The sequence below is a fragment of the Muscardinus avellanarius genome (genome assembly GCF_963383645.1).
Source record: "Muscardinus avellanarius genome assembly, chromosome: 8".
Taxonomy (NCBI): domain Eukaryota; kingdom Metazoa; phylum Chordata; class Mammalia; order Rodentia; family Gliridae; genus Muscardinus; species Muscardinus avellanarius.
In genome coordinates, this window is record NC_137794.1 from 61,794,973 (window position 1) to 61,817,158 (window position 22,186).

Sequence of the window (22,186 nt, forward strand, 5' to 3'; positions counted from 1 at the left end):
AGCCCAGAAATTTGTCATGTCATCAATAGCTACTCTCCTGCCTGCAGCCTCATGCAGTTTTCTGGCTTCTGTGGCTTTAAGACATTTTGATTAGCACCACAGGGAGAAAACCCATTTCTAGGTTTCTTCCAGGGTTTATGACTTGGGTCAAACCTCTGAAAGAGGTATGGTTTCTTAATGCTAATCACTTGGGATACAACTTCAGAGCAAGAATGAGCAGTCCTTTTGAGAAGGGAAAGCTTTCACGACAGCAGAGGACACACAGCAGGGATGCAGGCTGACAGGTAGGTGAGATGTGGGTAAGGATGCTAGTGATTTTCTCTCCCATTTTAATATACAGACACTCAACTCAGCATAGTGGAATCCCTTGGTTTTCAAACATTTGGAGCTGTGAAAATTTTGTTTAAGCAAAGCACACATGGAACAACCCCTCTCTGCACATGTGAGGAAGCCCTGGTTAAAGAGAGGTGCAGGGGCCAGTCCTGTCTGCTCTCGCCCCTTCTTCTCCATCCCTTAGAGCCTCAGAAGGAACCCTTGAAGCCCTTCAGCACGGTTAGAGAGCCCTGCCTGCGGTAGTTTCAAAAGACACAGGCTCTGGATTCAGGTAAAGTCAATCCTGGATCACCATTTGATTCACCTCTTGATCCTCGTTTGCTTTATCTATACATTGGATATAATAAAACAAATTTCTTTTAAAATATAAAATATAAACACATAATTTATGATGGACCTTAAATAAGTGTGGAAAGCGTGCTGTGGTAGGTGCTCAATTCAAACATGACTGAGAGCCCTCGTGAAGCTGGAGAGGACAGAGTATGTGCTAGAAATGAGGAGACAAATTGCTATAGGGAAAATGGAGGAAATGAACCTTTCTTTCTCTCTTTCTTTCTTTTTTTCTTTCTTTCCTTTTTTTTTTTTTGTGGTACTGGGGTTGGAACCCAGGGGCATTCAACCTCCGAGCTACACCCCCTGTCCTATTTTTATTCTTTATTTTTGAAACAGGGTCTCACTAAGTTGTGGAGGGCCTCACTAAGTAGCCGAGGCTGTCCACAAACCATGATCCTCCAGTCTCAGCCTCCCAAATGCTGGGATTACAAGTGTGCACCAACACGCCCAACTCAGGAATGAACATTTCTAATCAGGAAGTGTTGTTGACACTGCCAGTTCCCTACCCAATATCATTCTTCCATGCTTCCTTTGTATTAGAATCCCTTATATCCATCTGGGCCATGGAATTGAAATCATATCTCCCGGCTTCTCTTGCAGCTAGTGTCTATAGGAATAAATTCTAGCCAATGGCACATGATCAGAAGTAGGAAGCTACTTCAGAGAGGCATGGTATTACCTTCTGTGCACTTTTCCTCCCACCCTCTTTTCCCATCGTGCTGCTGAGACCTTGCATAGCTCAGTGGCTCTCTCTGGTATCTTCAGTTTCAGACCTTTGGGCATGGAAGAGTCCATGCATCTACAAAAGACAATCATTTCTCCAGTGTATCAAAGCGGTTCACTTCAACTGTTACCTCCTGTAGAAGCTTTAAACCAAAGAGGTGGGGGTGGTTTTGTGATTTTAATCATTCCACAGCCCCAGGAGGTCCTGCTGATGGTGAACATTTTGATGTTTAGAGTCTCAGGCAAGGATCTCTCTAATATTTTTAAGTTGGTGCAAACAAGACCAGTATTCAGGATACAGTTTTGAGTTTGTTTGGAGTGGAAGGCACAGTGGGCTGTGTTTCTCTAATGCACCCAGGGTCCTGAGAGATAGAAGTTCTAAGTTTGTGAGGCTCTCCTGGGGTGCAAATGAGGCTCCCTCAGAGAGGCCTTTCCCATGGGAGCCTGAAGGAGGACCTGGACTTCCCTCTAGAAGCTGTCTGGCCAGATTTCTCAGTCAGGATCTAATTCCAGGAGAAACAAGAGGCAGAGCGGGTAAAAAGGAGGACAAGGAGGACAAATGCAGGCCACCAGGAAGGCGGCCCTGAGGACGTGGGGAAGGGGAGCGACTTTGAGACCCTTTGAAGGAATCTGGATTCTCCCACCCAGGGTCACAGGCGGACTGAGGTGGGGCAAACAATTGTCTAGTGAGTGACAGGTTTTCTCTCCAATCAATAGTGCCTCCCTCTCTCTCTTACTGCTTGGAATCCTGCATTAAAGATAGCGGGCCTGAGATTTCATCAACGTAAGTGAGAGAAAGAGTAAAAATCTTTTTTAAAGAAGCAGCAACGCTTTGAGGATTAGAACTCAGTTCCATCAGTGTGGTATCCAGCCGTTACCACGTGGGAAAATGGAAACTGAGTCGAGGAGAAGAGGGTGAGAGAAAGGGACATTTAAAGGGCAGAGAGAGCCAGGCGCACACCTGTAATCCTAGTACTTGGGAGGCTGAGACAGGAGGATTGCAGGTTTGCAACCAGCCTTAGAAACTTTGTGAGGCTCTCCACAACTTAGTGAGACCTGTTTCCAAACAAAAAATAGGACCAGGGGTGCAGCTCAGAGGTAGAATGCCCCTGGGTTCAATCACTAGTACCACACACACAAAAAAATTTAAAAGCTCAGAAGGGCACCCAAAGGAGAGTTCAGCAATCAGAAGGCGCTGTGAGGATGCAGAGACCATGAATATTTATTGCACGCCTGCCATGTGCCAGACACTATGCTAACTCTGGGACAAAGCCATGAAGCATGCACCGCCTCTCAATTACTTTTCAATATCAGAACCTGCCAGGTCTTGTCCCCTTCTTTTGTTCTTAGAAACCAGGTAGAATGATATCTCTCTCTTTTGGAAAAGAGAGACATCTCTGTTCACACTTACTCTTCTGCTTGGCCATTGGCTCTGGGTGGCACTCGGGGAGCAGCCTGCAGGGCATTTCTACATTTGGCAAGAGCCCCCGCGGCTGAGGGAACTGTGCTCAGCCCCTTGGGCTGCCTCTGCCACAGGCTGAACCACCTCTCCATCTTCAGCCCTTGAGGTCTGTGTCAGGGCTGGCGGAGCTCTCCCAGGGGCATGTGAGGTGTGAGGTGGGAGAAGGACCTTTGTGTATGTGGGGAGGGGGGACACTGGGGGTTGAACCCAACCAGGGGCATTCTACCTACAAGCTGAGCCCTTTTAAATTTTTTTTATTTTAAAACAAGGTCTTGCTAAGTTGCTGAGGCTGTTAAACCTGAGATCCTCCTACCTCAGCCTCCTAAGTACTAGGATTATAGGCATCCGCCACCATGCCCAGCGGAGGATCTTGAATCATACAAAATAGCTCCTTGTGTGCAGATCCTAGCAATCAAGGGCAAAGGGATTCATGACCAGAGGAGAAATGTGGCTTGCCAAAGAAGACACAGCCAGCCTGGTGGGTGGCTGCAGAGGGCCAAGATGAAGACTCCCCGAGTCCCTGGCCGATGATCTCATTTATTCAGTAGTTCTCAGCTGTGCGTGGGCTGTGGTCCTGCAGGGTCTTGTTCAAGGGAGCTATGACAGCTGACATTTATGGACCCCTTACTACACCTAGACCTTGTATGTGTGAGCTCATTTCATCCTCCCAATGGAGACAGATGCTGCGAGGAGTTAGGTGTTGTACTATTTCAGAGAAGTTAAGATATGCAAAGCTGCATAGCCAGGACGCCGCAGATCCAGGGTCTCAGCCCAGACTGGCTTGCAGCTGTGACACCGTCCACCCTGCTCTGTGGCCCCAGGTTATTGATGAAGCTGAAGGTTGGAAATGGATTTATGAAGCATCAGTCGGAACGGCCTCCAAGCTACCCCTATAATCCTATGTCCCTCAAGCATGTTCATATACTGTGTTGGAACAAGCTCTCTCTAGGGGCTGGAACAGAAGTGACACATAAGCCAGCTCTCTGCCCCTGTGTTGTATCCTGCAAATGCAGCCCACCATGGGAGAGACGATTCTTTTTTACTTTTCTTCCTTCCTTCCTTTCTTTTTGGTATTGGACATTGAACTCAAGGACATTCTACCTCCAAGCTGCACCCTCAGCCTTATTTATCTTTTTTTTTTTTTTTTTTTAAACAAAGTCTCACTAAGTTGCTGAGGCTGGGCTTGAACCTATGAACTTCCTATCTCCAAGTACTGGGAAGCCAGCAAGAGACAATTTTATCACCAAAATCTGGCTCCTGTGTGTGTGTGTGTGTGTGTGTGTGTGTGTTACTGGGAATGGAACCCAGGGACATTCTACCTCTGAGCTCCACCCCTAGCCCTATTTTTATTCTTTATTTTGAAACAGAGTCTCACTGAGTTGCAAAGGGCCTCACTAAGCAGCTGAGGCTATCCACAAACCATGATCCTCCTGTCTCCTGTCTCAACCTCCTGAATGCTGGGATTACAAATGTGTGCAACCACACCCGGCTAGCTTTTTTTTTTTTTTTTTTTCTTTTCCTGAGCACAGAGCTGCGGTTCCCAAACTTTCTCACAGCTAAGCATGACAGAATGAGCTGCTCCCATCAATGGCCCATGAGCAGAGTGACGTGCCCCCCTTCCAGGCTCCAGGGAAGCCTCGGTGCCTTCCCCACTCCCTCTGGCTTCTCCACTCCCATGTCCCCTTTTATCCACTAGATGGATGGGGCATGGAGGTGGCAGGGGACGGTAGAGCCTCAAAATGGACAGAGCTGAGTCCCTGCATTGAAATACACACAGCAGCTAGGAACACCCACCTTGGATTCTTGAATAAAATCCTGTATAGCATTTAAGCCAGTGTATCTTTTAAGAGTCTACTTATCTATTTTTGGTACTGGGAATCACCCAGGGGGATTCTACCTCTGAGTACGCCCTAGCCCTTTTTATTTTGAAACAGGGTCTTGCTAAATTGCTGAGGGTTCTGGCAAATTGTTGAGACTGGCCTCGAATCTGCGATCCTTCTGTCTCAGCCTTCCATGTACTGGGATTACAAGTGTGTCACACACCAGCTAAGGTCTATTTATTGCTTCTGCTTCACCTACACTAGCACACCATTTTCTTTGCTTATGGTCAAAAGTTGAAGTTGTCTGCTTTTGAGAACAATGAAAGCCTAAGGGGCTTCTAGCAACTTCTAATTTTTTAGTGGCCCCCTATACAAACAGACATGTCTTCCTCCCCCTGTGCTGGGTTCCCAGATCAAGGGCAGAAGAGGCTACACCATAGGGAAGCCGAGGCATGTGTTACATTACCACGTCTGTTTCCTTCAAGAGAGGTCCCGTTCCTCTTGGGACTGGAGGCTGGGGGCCTCAGTCCAGGTGCTGCGGGGCCTCCGGAGGACACGGGGCTGGCATGAGACCCACCGGCGGTGGAGACAGGACCTCCCCCAAGGTGGCCATCAGAGTGCAGCCTCTTGCAGTACAGCGAGGAGCGGCTGTGGCTGAAGGCGGAGCTGGAGGGGTCCGCGCCATAGCGGTTCATGGCCGCAGGGTTCACCAGGCACTCTTCGGTGGTGACTGTCTTGGCTGAAGTGACTGTCTTGGCTAAGCAAGAAGACAACACAGAGAAGCAGGGGTCAAAGAGCAGCTCAGGAAGCTCCCTGGGCAACCCCAGCCCTGACGGCGCAGTCACTGCTGTCTGTGAGGGGGAGGAGAAATGACCCTCACAGAATCTTTACAAATGGTGTGGTCAGTAGACTGAGACTCTGCCCCACCAGTTAAGGCATATCTGCGTAGGACCTGGGAGATGTGCCCTTCCATGGCTAGAGAGGGAAAGTTATTATCTTGGCCACTGGTGGTGTGAAGAGAAAGTCTGGTTGTTTCTGCTGGCTGGTCAGAATCTCCCTGCTCTCTTTCCTCTTCACCACCACTGCCTCCCTCCCCTGACTCAGGTTCCCAAGACAGAACAAGCAGAAGTCACGGCGTCCCAGAACCTTGGCCAGGTTGGAGACACGGATGTGACAGTGGTTCCTCTTCACAACTAAGTCTCAATATGCCAAGGACATCCATGATGACTGGAGAGCCCAGCATTCCTCCCCGAACCCTGCATGTGCGTGCTGAAGAGCCCATCTAGCACGCACGGGGAGTCAGGGCCTGAAGAGTCTGCCACCCCTACCGACCCAAGGGCATCAGGAGAGAAGCTCATCTGTACAGTCTCTTAAGCTCTGAGCTGTGCCTGTGGCATATTTTATATACTTTATTTTATCCATAAAGTTCTGATAAATTATGGAGAGAGAAAGAGGAAAAGAACCTGGGTGTGGTGGCAAGTGCCTGTAATCCAAGTACTTGGGAGTCTGAGACAAGAGGGTGGCAGGTTCAAGGTCAACCTCAGAAACTTAGGGAGACCTGATTGCAAAATACAAAGGGCTGGTGGTGTAGCTTGGAGGTAGAAGGTCCCTGAGTTCAATTCCCGCTATGAGAGAGAGAGAGAGAGAGAGAGAGAGAGAGAGAGAGAGAGAAGAAGAAGAAGAAGAAGAAGAAGAAGAAGAAGAAGAAGAAGAAGAAGGAGGAGGAGGAGGAGGAGGAGGAGGAGGAGGAGGAGGAGGAGGAGGAGGAGGAGGTGGAGGAGAGGAGGAGGAAAGAGGAGGAGGAGGATAAAAGGAAGAAGGAGGAGGAGGAGGAAGGAAGAACAAAAGAGGAAGCAGAGGAAAGTAATTCTTCTTGTCTCTCCTACCCCAGACAAAATCTTGTCTGCTTAGCTCCACTACTAATTATCTGTGTATTAAACACCATGAAAACAGACCTTGATATCCCAAAGAAAATGCAAACAGAAACCCAAAACAATGAATCTTCCAAGATTGGCAATGGAGAAACAGATTTGGAGCCACAAGATGTGGATGTCTTCTTCATTATAGATTCCTCCTACAATGAAGGTATTGAAAAGGCGAAGACTTAGTTTTATCAGGAGAACTAGCAGATCTTCTCACAGTTGAGGAAGCACATGGCACTTGACTGGAAATAAATGTCAATGCAGTTGGGGTACAGCTAAAGCAGTGCTTAGAGATTAAGTTACTGCTACTAATACTTTTATTTTAAAGAAAGAACAATCTCAATAACCTTTCCCTTAAGACACTAGAAAAAATCAAATTTAAAGAAGGGGAATAAATAATATAAATTTGAGCAGAAATTAATTCAATAAAGAGGAGAATATGAAGAAACCAAATACAGGTTCTATGAGAAGATCAACAAAACTAGTTAAGTCCAGCTAAATTTATTTTATTCTTTATTTTTGAAACAGGGTCTCATTAAGTTGTGAAGGGCCTCACTAAGTAGCTGAGGATGTCTGCGAACCGCGATCCTCTGGTCTCTGCCTCCTGAGTGCTAGGATTAAAGCCTGTGCCACCATGCCCAGCCAGCTAAATTTATTTCAAAAGAAGGAAAGAAGGAAAGAAAGAGAGAAGACAGAGATCTCAAATTATTATCACCAGAGATGAAAAAGCCGCTATTACTAGCAACATACAGAGATTACACAGATTATTAAGTAATTAATTGTACGTCAGTAAATTGGATAACTTAGGTGAGGTAGACAAGCTACTGTAACTGACTCAAGAAGAAATAGACAATCTGAACAGACCTATAACAAGTAAAGAGACAGAACTAGGAATAATAATTTTTAAAACTCTACAAGGAAAGCCCACACCCAAATGACTTTACAGATGAATTTGGCCAGACCAAACATTTACAGAAAAAAAAATACAAATTCTTCACCAAAAAAATGGAAGAGAAAGAAATACTTCCAAACTAAGTCCATGAGGCTGGTATTACCCTGAAACCAAAACCAGACAGACCTCACAAGGAAGGGAAACCATAAACCAATATCTCTTGTTTTATGGATGCAGAGGTCCTCAACAACAAATTAGCAAAATTGAATCTAGCAACATATATACAAAACTTATGTAGCATGACCAAGTAGACTTTATTACAGAAATTCAAAGCTGCTTAACATCCAAACATAAATTTATGTAATATACCATATCAATAGAAAAAAATTTAAAACCTAAAGCTCTCATGATTATTTCAAAAGACACAGAAAAAAACATCTGAAAAGAACCCAACACCCTTTATAATGAAGTCATTCGACAAACTGGAAATAGAAGGGAGATTTCTCAACCTAACAAAAGGTACCTGCAAAAACCTTCTAACATCATGGCTAATAGTGAAAGCCTGGATGTTGTCTCCTAAGACTGGAACAAGACATGGATGTCCATTCTAGCCACTTCTATTAACACTGTTCTGGAAGTTCCCGCCAGGAAAATTAGGCAAGATAAAGAAAGAAAAATCTCACAGTAGAACTGTCTCATATATACAAAATCCTGAGGAATCTACTTAAAAAACTATTAAACTAATAAATTAGGTCTACAAGATTTCAGAACACAAAATCAATATGCAAGAAAATCAACTGTATTTCTAATTTTTTGCTATACCAGGTATGTGGAACCTAGGAGCATTCTACCTTCAAGCTACATCCCCAGCTCTATTGTTCAGTCTTTTTACTTTATAATGAAGTCATTCGACAAACTGGAAATAGAAGGGAGATTTCTCAACCTAACAAAAGGTACCTGCAAAAACCTTCTAACATCATGGCTAATAGTGAAAGCCTGGATGTTGTCTCCTAAGACTGGAACAAGACATGGATGTCCATTCTAGCCACTTCTATTAACACTGTTCTGGAAGTTCCCACCAGGAAAATTAGGCAAGATAAAGAAAGAAAAATCTCACAGTAGAACTGTCTCATATATACAAAATCCTGAGGAATCTACTTAAAAAACTATTAAACTAATAAATTAGGTCTACAAGATTTCAGAACACAAAATCAATATGCAAGAAAATCAACTGTATTTCTAATTTTTTGCTATACCAGGTATGTGGAACCTAGGAGCATTCTACCTTCAAGCTACATCCCCAGCTCTATTGTTCAGTCTTTTTATTTTTTGAAACAGGGTCTCACTGAGTTGCGAAGGGCCTTGCTAAGTAGCTGAGGCTGTCCACAAACTGCGATCCTCCATCTCTGCCTCCTGAATGCTGGGATTACAATCGTGTGCTACCATGACCAGCTGCTATACATTTTCATTGAATAAGAAAATGAAATTTTAAAAATTTAATTTGTAATAGCATTATATAGAATAAAATACTTAAGAATAAAATGAACAAAATGCATTCAAATTTATACTCTGATAACTATAAAACATTGTCAAAAAATATAATTAAATGGAAGAGGAAAAAAATCTACATTCATGGATTGGAAAACTTGTCAAAGTTGTACTGTAGATTAACACAATTCCTGTGAGAATCTTGACTAATTTCATTGTATAAATTAACAAGCTGAGACTTCTGGGAAGATGGCGACTGAGAAAAGCGGGGCTTTAGAGCCCTGTTAACAACCAATCTCCATTACCACAAAATTAGTGCCTTTCATAGCCAGAAAACACCATCACCAGAGAAACAAAAAAATCACCAGGCTCCAGAGAGGAGGGGGACTCAGAACGGAGCTCAGAGCCACAGAGGAGATACGCCGGCCTCACGCCCGAGGACACGGCAGCAGCGCCTTACTGCCGGTGGCAGCGGCAAGTTTACCGGACGGCTACGGCTATAGACCAACACATTCAACAGCCCACCAGGCTCCAGAGAGAAGCGGCGGACAAAACCAGAGAAGAAATACGCCAGCCTCACGGCCGAGGGCGTGGCAGCAGCGCCATATTGCCACCGGTGGCAGCAGCAGCGAATTCACCGAGTCAACTACAGCTCCATCTACATACTCAATAACAGTGAGTCAAATTGCGGGCCCCAGAGGAGAAATCCCAGTACTGCACTCCCAGGGACTTGACCCAGTGGGGGAGTGGCGATGACAGAAATATCACACCATAGGAGAACGTCCAACCTGGCACCCGCCCATAGTCTAAAGCAGCCTCTATCGACTCCCTGGGTCTGAGACTCTGTGATATAACCCAGTAAAGGAGTAGTGGGGTCTGAGATACCACAGACTCAAGATCCAGAGCACCTTAAGTGAAGTCATAGTGACCCAAGGGAAGAACCCAGAGAAGGCACAAACTTCTGAAATCATGGGAAAGAGGAATAACGATGGAACAATGAATGCCCACAATCCCACAACATCAGAACCTGATAAAACAGAAATTCAGAGATTTCTAGAAGATCAAATCAGGGAAATAACTGTAGAAATAATAGAGGTGTTTCAAGAGAGCCAAAAAGAGATAAAGGATGCAATTAGTGAAGTAAAGGCCTCAATTCAAAGTACAAACAACCGATTAGACCACATGGAGAATAGAATCTCGCTCTTAGAAGATGATCATTCCAAAAATGAATGCATAGTTTCTAATCTAGAAAAAAATATCCAACAGCAGGAATATGACATTGAAGAAATATGGGTCCATTTTAAGAGAGCTAACGTAAGAATAATTGGAATAGAGGAGGGAAAAGAAGGTGAAACCAAAGGAATCAACAATCTCTTCAAGGAAGTAATAGCAGAAAATTTTCCAAACATAGAGCAAGAGGTCGATACACAGGTCCAGGAAACTTATAGAACTCTCTTTAGACAGGATTGGAGAAGAGGATCCCCACGCCACATAATTGTCAAAATGACCACTGTGGAAGCCAAGCAGAGAATCTTAAAGGCAACAAAAACAAAGGGCCAAGTGACATTCAGAGGCAAACCAATTAGAATCACTCCAGACTTCCCAAACCAAGTCATGAGAGCCAGAAGGGCTTGGAGTAACATATTCCAAACTCTAAAAGAAAACAACTTCCAGCCAAAAATTTCCTACCCAGCAAAACTTTCTATCAAATTAGATGGAGAAATAAGAAGCTTCCATGACAAACAGAAACTGAAGGAATTTATGTCTTCAAAACCAGCGCTAGAGAAAATACTAAGAGATTAACTACAAAGAAGAAATAGGTAACATACACCAGAACCAGAGAAACAAGATTTTTCCATCCAACAGACAATTAAGATTAGTTATCTGTGGAGATTCATTATTTATGTTAGTCTTTTACCTATCTCTAAATTGTATTGTTTGCTTTGATTGTTGTTAATTTTTAGGATTTCTAGTTGCAATATTAATATACCTTCAGATATAGCATTTGGAAATATTTTATCCCATTCTATCAGTAACTTTTAACTCTGTTTACATTGTCTTTGGATATACAATATTTTTTTTATTTTTTAGGGAGTTTGTATACTCTTCTGTTGCCTGTGCCATTAAAATCATATCCAAGAAATCACTGCCAATTTCAATATTGTGAGGTTTTATGACCCAGGTTTTCTTCTAAAAGTTTATAGTCTTAAGATTTATATTTAGGTCTTTTATCTATTTTGAGTTAATATTTGTATATGGGATTAGGTAAGGGTCCAATTTTATTCTTTTTCATGTAATTATTATTTTTCACCAATATTTAGTTAAAAGATTATTATTTCCCCCACCAAATGTTCTTGGAAACCTTGTCAAAAATAACTTGACACTATATGGAAGAATTTAGCTCTAGGCTTTTATTTAACTCCAATGGTTTATATATCTGCCTTTAGAACAGTACTACACTGTTTCAATTATTGTAGCTTTATATGGTTTGAAATCAGAAAATATATATCTTCATATATATCTTCTAGCTTTGTTCTTTTTCGAGATCGTTTTGGGTATATTCCATATTAGGATATATTTTTTCTGAAAAATAAATATATAAATATATGATAGTTTCACCTAAAAAAAAGAAAAAAAATATTCTCTGGTAAGAAAGAAAGCAAAAAGAAATATTGAAATTTTATCTTTAAGTTATCAAAATCTTGATATCAGACAAATTAAACTGTTACGTGAGATTATAAAAAAAAAGAAATTAACAAGCTGATATTAAACTCGTGGGCACAAAAGAGCCAAAACCTCCCTGAAAAAGATCCATGTAGAAAACTCACACTTGCTGGTTTCAAAATTTACAACAAAGCAAAGTTTATCAAGATATCATGGTACCGAAAAAAGGAGAGACATATAGACGAACAAGGTAAACTGAGAGTTCAGAAACACATCCATGTGTCTGTGTTTCAACTGATTTTTATCAAGGGTTTCAAGACAATTCATTGGGGGAAAGAATAGTCTTTTCAACAAGTGGTGCTGGGACAACTGAATATCCACACAGAAACGATGAAACTAGACCCTTACTTCATACTATACACAAACCTAAATGTTATTGAAAACCTAAAAAAACCTAAGCCTAAAACTCTTGGAAATGTAGGGAGTCAATCTTTATGACCTTGGACTTGGCAAAGTTTTTGTAAATTTGACATTAGAAGCATGAGCAACCAAAGAAAAAGTAGATAACTGGACTCTATCAGCACTAAAAACTTTTGTGCTTCAAAGGACACCATCAAAAAAGTGAATAGACAATTCACAAGTTGGGATAAAATATTTGCTAATCATATACCTGATAAAGGACTTGTGTCTAGAGTATGTTAAGAATTATTACAACTTAATACTGAAAAGGCAGCCCAATATAGAAATGAACAAAGAACTTGAATAGACATTTCTCAAAAGATATGTAAGTGGCCAATTAGCACATGAAAGATATTCTACATCATTCAAACCAAAATTACAATGAGGCACAATTTCATGTTCACTAGAATATTTATCCTAAGAGCCAGATAATGACAAGTGTAGATGATGCTGTAGAGAAATGAGAATTGTCATACACTGTTGGTGGGAATATAAAATGGTGCGACCACTTTGGAAAAAAGTCTAGTATTTCCTAAAATGGTTATGGTTGTCTTACTATATAATCCAGAAATTTCAATCCTAGATAAACCCAAAGAAATGCAAATGTATGCTAATGCAAAACTATGGATGAATGTTTATGGCAGCTTTATTCACATATAATAGCCAAAGGGTGGAAACAACTCAAATGTCTATCAACTAATGAGTGCATAAAAATGTAATACTATTGAGCATTAAAAGCAATGAGGTAGCCAGGCGTGGTGGCGCAGCTTGTAATCCCCGCGCTTGGGAGGTTGAGACAGGAGGATCGCACAGCTTTGAAGCCGGCCTCAGCTACTGAGTGAGGCTCTCAGCAACTTACACCCTGCTTAAAAAAAAAGTATAAAATAGGTCTGGGAGTAGAAAAAAAAAGGCCCTGGATTCCACCCCCATTACCACCAAAAAAAAAAAAAAAAAAAGGAATGAAGTACTGATACATGCTCCACTGTGAACAAACCTGAAACATATTAAGTGGAAGAAGCCAGCCACAAATCTTCTAAAACATGTTAAATGATTCCATTTATGTAAAACACCCAAGATAGGCAATTTCTAAAGACAAAAAGGTTGGTTGGGGCTTGGGGTCGGGGTGGAGGGGTCACAGTTAAGGAGTATGTGGCTGCTCTTTTAAGGTGATGAAGATGTTCAGTTAACTGGGTTGGTGACTGCACATCTCTATGAATGGTAAAAAGCCATTGAACTGTATCCTTAATTGGGGGAATCATATGCTATGTAAACTATATCTCAATAGTTTTTATTTTAATAAAGACTTTGGCAGAAGCCCGGTTCTTTGCAGACTGCAGGCTGTGAGCACGTTCTCAGGAGCTCAGTGTGGTCAAGTTTGACAACACTGCTCTGGTCACTAGGACACAGTAAGGTAAGCAGCCTCGTGGTGTGCTCTGTGCAGCATGCTGTGTGGCCAGTGACATGCCAGAGGGAGGCTCCGGGGCCTGGAACTCTTCGCCTCTCCCTGCAAAGCCTCGATTGCATCGCTTCCCTTTGGGTCCTGGGCCGTCAGAGTGAATTCTAAGTAGTGTCTGGCTAGGGAGCCGTATACGAGGCTGTTCCCTGATGGAACGACAGGAAGGAGACGAATGTTTGTTGAGCGCTTACTTCGCACCATTCTAAAGCCTGCAAGCAGTAAGGCCATCTTTATGTCCCCTTTATTGGGAAGTTTTCATAGTCTGAGATATCAATCCTTCCTGTGTGCAGATTTGGTATATGTGATTTGGTATATGTGAGGGAGCTACAATTGTACCTGGCGTGGTGCTTGGCACAGAAGAGGGGCGCCAGAAATACTTGTTGAGCAAATGCTTGGGCTGGTGTTTGCAGTAAGGTTGCTGTCGCACAAGAGATGTATTAAAATTCACATGGTAAAGGGTGGACATAGAGATTATTTCTTTCTTTGTGTGTGTGCGCTACTAGCGGTCGGACCCAAGGACATTCTACCTCTGAACCACACCACCAGCCATATTTTATTTTTTATTTTGAAACAAGTTCTCACTATGTTGCTGAGGGGCTCACTAAGCTGCTGAGGCTGGCCTCAAACCTGAAATTCTCCTGCTCAGCCTCCCAAGTACTGGGAATATAGGTGTGAGCCACCAGGCTCTGCTAGAAATTCTTCATACACATGTGTGATAAGCAATGGAAAAAGATTATGAAAATGCATATTCTGTTTATTAAATATTTTAAATCTAAATTAAATATGGCTCCATAATTCTGATAGCCTCAGGCAGAGAAGGCTGACTACTCAGCAACCTGCACTACAGATGGAAAATCCAGGTGCGGATGGAAGACCGTTCTCCTATGACACAGTGTGGGAACGGGAATATGGGGGCAGGCACTTGATTGGTTTAAAAACTGCTGACAACTGTGGGTAGAACAAAGGTAATGAAAGCCAGCCCCTGGGCTGCAATCCAGTTAATTCAGCAGAAGATAAATCTGCCCTCAGAGAGCCTCCAGCAGCAGCCCTCTACCCAGCAGAGGATGCTCCGGTGAATCCACAGCCCGCGCAGGTGCACAGCCATGCGCAAATCACCAAGCGCGGACCGTGCTCTGCAGAATGGCTTCAGGACAGACGTGAGTGAACAGCAAGTTCAGATGCACAGACCACAGTGGCTTTCAGAATTCTTTCTTTCTTTCTTTCTTTCTTTCTTTCTTTCTTTCTTTCTTTCTTTCTTTCTTTCTTTCTTTTTTTTTTTTTTGTGTGTGTGTTACTGGGGATTGAACCCAGGGGCATTCTGTCTCTGAGCTACACCCCCATCTCTGTCTTACTTTTTATTTTGAAACAGGATCTCACTAAGTTGCCCAGACTGGCTGCGACCTGTCTCAGCCTCCAAAATACTGGAATCACTGCCGGGCATGGTGACTTGTACCCAGCATTTGGGAGGCTGAGACAGGAGGATCACAGTTCGCAAACAGTCTCAGATATTTAGTGAGGCCTTTTGCAACTCAGTAAGACCGTGTTTCAAAATAAAGAATAAAAAATAGGGCAGGGGGGTCATAACTCAGAGGTAGAATGTCCCTGGGTTCCATCACAATTACTGCAAAAAAAAAAAAAAAATCCTCTCTCCAAATACTGGAACTACAAGTGTGTACCACCACGCCCAGGTAAAAGTTGTTTTTTATAATCATGTACTTAGTGCATATCAGTAAAACATGAAGAGTACATGAGTCAATGATTTGATACAAACAATATTGCTTGAGCTTACTGAAGGCTCAAGTGAAAAGAAATTAATCAGTTGTAAGAAATATCTTGAGTAACAGCTCCATAGGTGTCAGATGTAAAAACTGTGAAGTTGGCACGTTAACATTTGCAACGCAGCAAGCTAGACCAGACTTCTCTCTTCAGGCAAGGGCAGTGTCAATAGAGGAAAACTGATACTGATAACGGAGTTTGTTTGCTCATGTAGTTATGCATTTATTTGTACTGGGACTTGAATCCAGAAGTGTTCTATCTCTGAACTATAACCCTACCCCTTTTTTTTGAAACAAGGTCTCACTAAATTATTGAGGCTGGCCTCTAATCTGTGATCCTCCTGTTTCAGCTTCCCAAGTACTGGGATTATAGGCATGCGCCACCATCCACAGCCTGAGGCTCTTATCTAAAAGCTTCCCTCACAGGCCACGTGTTGCCTAAATTTCTTCCTTACATCTAACTATAATCCTTCTTGCTTCAATTTAAAAGATGACTGCTGCATACACACTTTTTATGCTGTTGAAAATCATAAAGTTATTCAACATACAGGTAGATAAATTATAAGTATGCAGAATTTTCTTTCTTTCTTCCTTTCTTTTTTTTCTTTTGTACTGGGGATCGGAACTAGGGTCATTCCACCTCCAAGATACACTTCCAGCCCACCCCCACCCCTTTTGTTTGTTTTGAAACTGGGTCTTCCTAGGTTGCTGAGAGTCTTGCTAAATTGCTGAGGTTATCATCGAACTTTCTGTCCTCCTGTCTCAGCCTCCCAAATACTAGGATTACAGGTGTGTGTCACTGTGCCTGGCTTAGAATTTCTAGTATCTTAAGGACTTAATTAAACTGTGACATATTTTTTTGTGACCAAAATCCACTCGAGTTGGTAAAAACAAAGGAGTAAATCTGTATTTGGAGAGAGAACCACACTTCCAAGTGGTTTTGCAACTGAGTAAATAGTGAACACCAGATGGGGCCAGCAGACCTGGAATCATCCCCACCAATGATCAGACCCGCATGCGGCCACCTAGAAAACCACAGGACTCCCAGGTGAAGTTATCCAGGTTTGCTCCTCCTGGATCCTTACAAACCCCTTCCCATCTGAAATAAGCTGTCTCATCGCCCTGGCACCTCTCAACAATGAGAGGATCGCAGCTGGCTCCGTTGAGGCCATTTAACTGCTGTGGACACACACACACACACACACACACACACACACACACACACACACACACCAGCACTTCTCCAAACCTCTATCTATCCAGAGACGAACAACGCTGCTTATAAATCACTCCATCTTTCCTTCAGAAAATAATAAGAAGAAGACTCTCCACTTTAGTGCCATCACAAGAGTGTGTAAGTAGAGAGGCAAATGCAGCCAGGACCCATGCTTGGCAATGTGCCACCTTTTCAGGGTTTGTGGACTTGGAAACCTACTCCACCATTACTAGTCTGAACTCTGGTTTCTACAACTGGTCTTACAAAGCCTGCCCACTGTGAGGCCAGAGAACACCCTACAACTGGCTTGACCACTGAAGCCTCAGGGGACGCTCATTTGCTTAAGAGTCTGGGCTCTCGAAGACCCTGTTTAGGGAACAAAGCTCCTGGGTTCCGGGCCTGGAGTGTGTGACTCCTCAGGAGGCTGGGGTGGAGCCAGGGTAGAGGTGGGGATGGGGTTCCCACGGCCCCTAAGGGACTTCTGGCTCCTGCTGCAGACCTGGGGAGTCAGGCTGAAGCGCAGGGAGTGCAAGGAACCTCCAAAGAGGGAGGGGGCAGGAAGGAGAAAGCCAAGAATCAGAGAGAGAGAGGGTCCCCTGGCAGGGACAGGCAGGGACAGGCAGGGGGCAGCAGGGGGCGGTAAGGGGCCCTGTGTATAAACTGTAGACACTCCCACCAGGCTTTACTTCTGTTAGCATTTAGGATCTGGACTTAACTGCTCATAGGCAAGGAAGCTATTGGTTTTATTTTTTAAAAAATTTAAACTGTTACTTTGCTTGCATTCCCTAATCAAATGAATCAAAGTCATTATATCACCTATTGCAATAATCCCCAAACAATCCCAGTCACTAGTCCTCCCCACCTCTAGACAGGTCTCTCTCTCTCTCTCTCTCTCTCTCTCTCTCTCTCTCTCTCTCTCTCTCTCTCTCACACACACACACACACACACACACACACACACACACACTGCCCCCTCTTATTTCTTATTGCCCCAGGTTAGTGTTGCTCCAAGTGGAGGGAACAGCCCCACAGAATGCACCCCTCCTCCGTCCTCCCGTGTCTCCCAGGCTGGCCGCCAGGACCTTTCTGGGGATGGATGGCCTGATCCTTCCCTGGGCTGCTCTGCCGGCCAGGGCAGTGGCCAGTGTTCAGGGGCCTCCTCGTGGGAACCACTGGGCTGGGCTGCTTTTAAGGCTTAAGCCGCCTTGACAGAGGCAGGTGCCGAGAGCTGGGGAGTAGTTAACCCCCGATGTTCAGCCAGCGGCCACCAGCCCGCGAGTTCTGGAGCAGGGCAGGGCCCTGCGGGCAGGAAGCGCAGGTGCGGTGGCGCAGCACCTCTCCCACGCAGCCCAGGAGCAGGTGCTGGGTTCCTACCTGGGTGCTGGCGTCCCTGCCACCAGGCAGCCTCGCCCACGCTCCTTTGGGGCACCGCTGGCTGGCACGTGCTTGGCGTGGGAGATGCAGAAAGCCCTTGTCTGCACCTCTAAGGGATTTCTTGACGGCAGACCCTTCCTAGGGGTAGCCTTGCACTGAGGCGCTCCGATTTTCTTTTCTCAGGCTAGTCCCGCCCCCCCTTGTTCCTGCAGATAAGCTCCTCTGTTCTCCCTCAGGGCCCTCTGTGGCCTCTGGGCCCAGCCTTCCTGGTTCAAAGGGCACCAAGCCACACAACCAAGAAGCGAGCATTTCATTCCCTTCAATTAAATTTTCCATTAACTTGGTCTCTGGCCAATATAGATTTTCTCTTTAAGCCTGTCTCTGTAGCTCAGATCACTCAGCCCTTAGGATCAACCTCCACCCCCTCTCTGGTCCATTTAAGTACATTTATACCTTTTTCCCCTTAATGAGGTGCACAGAAACCACCCATAATTTTCATGCTTGACACCTGAAGGTGTTTGACATTTCTGGTTTGCATAAACCATGGGTTGATTCTCCCCTTTGAAATTTTGAACCAAAGGCAATTGTGACCACAGTCGGCCATTGGAATAATGAAAGTTCTTTTGGTCTCCAGAGGAGACCAAGTTCTATAACCATCTTCCATATGATCTTGCAGCTCTGCCAAGGCCGATCCCTTGAGTACCCCAAGGAACTCCCATGCCTGTAATCTTTTATAAACTTTGGGAAAATTCAAAGTGGCCCTTAATCAGAAAACTGTCTAAGTCTCTGAAATAGAGAACATTTTCTAAGTTTCAGCTCTAAGTGGACATCTGGACTTTGAGGAAGGCTCACAGAATTTTCTAGTACACTCGTCTCCCCTTATCCATAGAAAACATGTTCCAAGATCCACAGTGGATGCCTGAAACCATGAACTGTTCCACATCCTATATATGTTTTTCCCTATGCATATATGCTTATGATAAAGCTTAACTTATAAATTCGGCACAGTATGATATTCACAATAACCAATAAAACCATCCCTCTTCTTGTGATGATGTGAGAGGATAAAATTACTTGGTATCCACCATCCCAACTGCTTTCTATGTGGTGCTGTATAGATCAGAGAACTTGGTTACCATCCTGTTGGAGCTACTAAGATACTGGGTCAATTCCCCAAACTGCTCCGGCATCAGAGGAGTGGCTCTTTGGGCAGGCCCACCAGAGCTGGCGGAGGCGGCGCCATTCCTGCTGTATGACAGGGTCGCAGCTGGGAAGAGAATTCCGCAGGGCTGGAAGACTCTGGCAAAACTGAAGTCATTATCCCTCTTGATTTTAATTATAAGAATGATAATATTAATGAAATTTGAAAATTTCTTAGAATGAGGATTGCCATTTTGTAATCATCTGAAAATTGATGTGAATATGACTGGAAAACGCCCTAAGATTTGTGCTGGGAACAGCACTAAGAATATGACTATGGGAGAACTTTCAAGAAGCTACAGAGTAAAGAGCTCTTTGCTCCTCTGCTTACAACACCTAACTCACTAAAGGTTTTAGCCATGAAAGGAAAAAGTTAACTTTAGGCAAATTATACCTACTGTGCAAGGCCCTCCATATGTTGCTTATAAGTTAGGGGGTCGACTGCGGTATTCCCCTCAGGGGGCTAGTGCTAATAAAAATACTTCTCCACCTCCAACCATCCTCTACTTCCTTATACAGGAGTGTATGATGATTGGAAAGCACAGAGTTAATATTACTGGAAAATGGCTTGATGTCAGGACTCTGCCATTCCTGCAGAGGGTTGGGCAGGCAGGAACCTCCTTGGCGCCTGCTCACTAAAGCACAAAAGAGTTCTCTTGGTAAACAACTTAATGGGTATTATAGAAAATTAGGTGTAGGCATTGTATGCTAGAAAAATAGAATAAGTTTAGTGGGGGTTTGGTGGTTGGGTCAAAATAAGTTAATAGAATACTTAGGGGCCAAAATAGCATATAAAATTAGCAGTTAATTTTAGAAGTAGATTCAGTAAGTCTAATATTTAGTAGCTAAGATAAAGGATAGGATAAGTTCCGTTAAAGTTTATTATGTGTGATGTAGAGTAGTAATAGGTTTTGTGGGTCAAGTCATCACAAATTAATTAAAAAAAAAACAGGAAAAACAGGTGGCTTCGAGGTACGCCTGCTACATGGAATTCAGGTTAATGAAAAACTAGATGAAAAACAATGTATGTGTAATGTGGTTTTGAAAAAACTAAATGAAAAAATATGTATGAGGTGGCTTGCTATAATTTGTCAGATTCATGTATAAATAAAGTATATTCTAGGGCACAGGCAGAGATGCCTTCTCCCTGCTACCAAGTACAGTGTCTCTCATTCTTCCATTTTGCCGACCCTACATCCCCTTCAAGACCCCTGGACTGGCCGAGGCTGGACCCTGGCAGAGAGCCACACAAGGCCTTGTGTAAGGATCCAGACTCAGTGATGGGCAGAGAGGCCAGGAGGTCCCAGCACCCTCGCGTGTCCCATGGAGATCTGGGGAGTAGGATATCACAGGGAGGACAGCCCATGCAACTAGCGAGATTCACGGTCGATTTTTTATCTGAGGAGAGGATATAGGATACAGATAGGAGCATCTTTCAAAGAATGATGAGGACAACCGTGAAGGAAAAAGAGTCTACTTGGCCTGCTTTTAAGGACTCTCTTTCTCCTCCACATTCCTTCATGGAAGGAGCCCGCCCAAACACTAGAAAGCCCGCTGGGCATTGCTATCACCACCACTCTATTCTTCAAATCTTGGATGTTGGCATCTTTAATCCACAAAATGATTTTACTTGTGATATTGGACAAGAAGAGTATTTTGTCTTTTTGTTTTATTTGAATATGGATACCTTTTATTAAAATAGTATCAGGGCCATCAACATGATTAAATATCATGCTATTTATCCCATATTTAAAATGCCTTGGGCAACTAAAACAACTTGATCTACTAAACTAAAACAAGTCAATCATTCATTCACTTAACCACTAGTTATTGAGCAAATAACTTCCTAAATCCTTACTGAGAATTATTGTAAACTTAGCTTTACAGTGCAAAAGGATCTGATAAGTTATTGGAGATCATAAAAATCTATTTTAAATTCTACAAAGCCCAGACTTTTCTCTAGAGGTCGGTTTTTTTTTTTTTTTTTTTTTTTTTTTTGTGGTACTGGGGTTCCTGGAAACCCTTCTACCTCCAGGCTACACTCCCAGAACTAGTTTTATATTTTAATTTGGAAACAGGGTCTCTTAAACCAGTGAGGCTGGCTTCGAACCTGTGCAATCCTCCTGTCTCCGCCTCCCAAGCGCGGGGATTACAAACATGTGCCACCACGCCCGGCTAGAAGTCCTTTTTTAAAAAAGAGTCATTTTTTATTTCAGATTAGTGTTTTAAAATATGTTCAGACCTCCTAATTTACTAAAAGACATGACTGGGAACAATAGATAGCTTTTCTCAAATTATTTTATGTTGGCACTTGGGGAAATCAGGACTGGAGACCCTCCCATGAGCAGCCAGCCTATGCCATGCTGCCAGGTTCTGGCTGGGCTTCTAAGTGTCAGGACATATATGAAGGCTTTAGTATTTGCTGCAGGACTGTGGGCTGTCTTCCTTAAACTTTCCATCAAATCTTCGGCAAGGATTCTTAAGACCTGAGCCTCCACTGATGATTTATTCTTCCCAGATGACCTCCTATCCAATGCTCAGCTGGAGCTACAAACAGCTCATTCTGTTCATGTGGCCTAAGGCTGTGACAGAACAGACACAGCTCTGCGGTGCTCCAGTCCTGTGGCGGCACTGGGACAAACAGCACAGGAGAATATGTCCTCTCTCTTTCATTTCTTTTCTTACTTCCCTCTTGGGAGAAGGTTCCAGTTCCCCCCAACCCTGATTTGGTACTGGGGATTGAACCTGGGGCGCATTCTACCTCCAAGCTACACCCTCTAGCCCTTTTTATTTTTTATTTTGAAACAGGGTCTCAATAGGTTGCTGAGAGTCTTGCTAAATTGGCTTCCACTTTTTGATTGGGGTAAAATACACATAACATAAAATTTACTACCGTAACCATTTTTTATGTTTGTATCTGTCACACCATCAATTGAAACAAAACAACACAGCAATACAGCATGCTACAACTTCACCCAAGAGCCCATCTGAAACTTTTTTTTTTTTTTTTACAGTACTGGGAATGGAACCCAGGGGCATTTTACCTCCAAGCTACACCTCCAGCCCTAT

General features: G+C 43.5%; 1 protein-coding gene across 1 annotated transcript in view; it reads right to left on the bottom strand.

Annotated features, from left to right (window-relative positions):
* SCML4 (Scm polycomb group protein like 4) overlaps positions 1-22,186 on the bottom strand; it is a gene marked incomplete at both ends in the record, with an annotated part of 116,771 nt that overhangs the window by 8,642 nt on the left and 85,943 nt on the right. Inside the window, 1 exon segment of the mRNA XM_080700383.1 lies at positions 5,138-5,423. Coding sequence (XP_080556509.1) covers positions 5,138-5,423 — 286 coding nt within the window.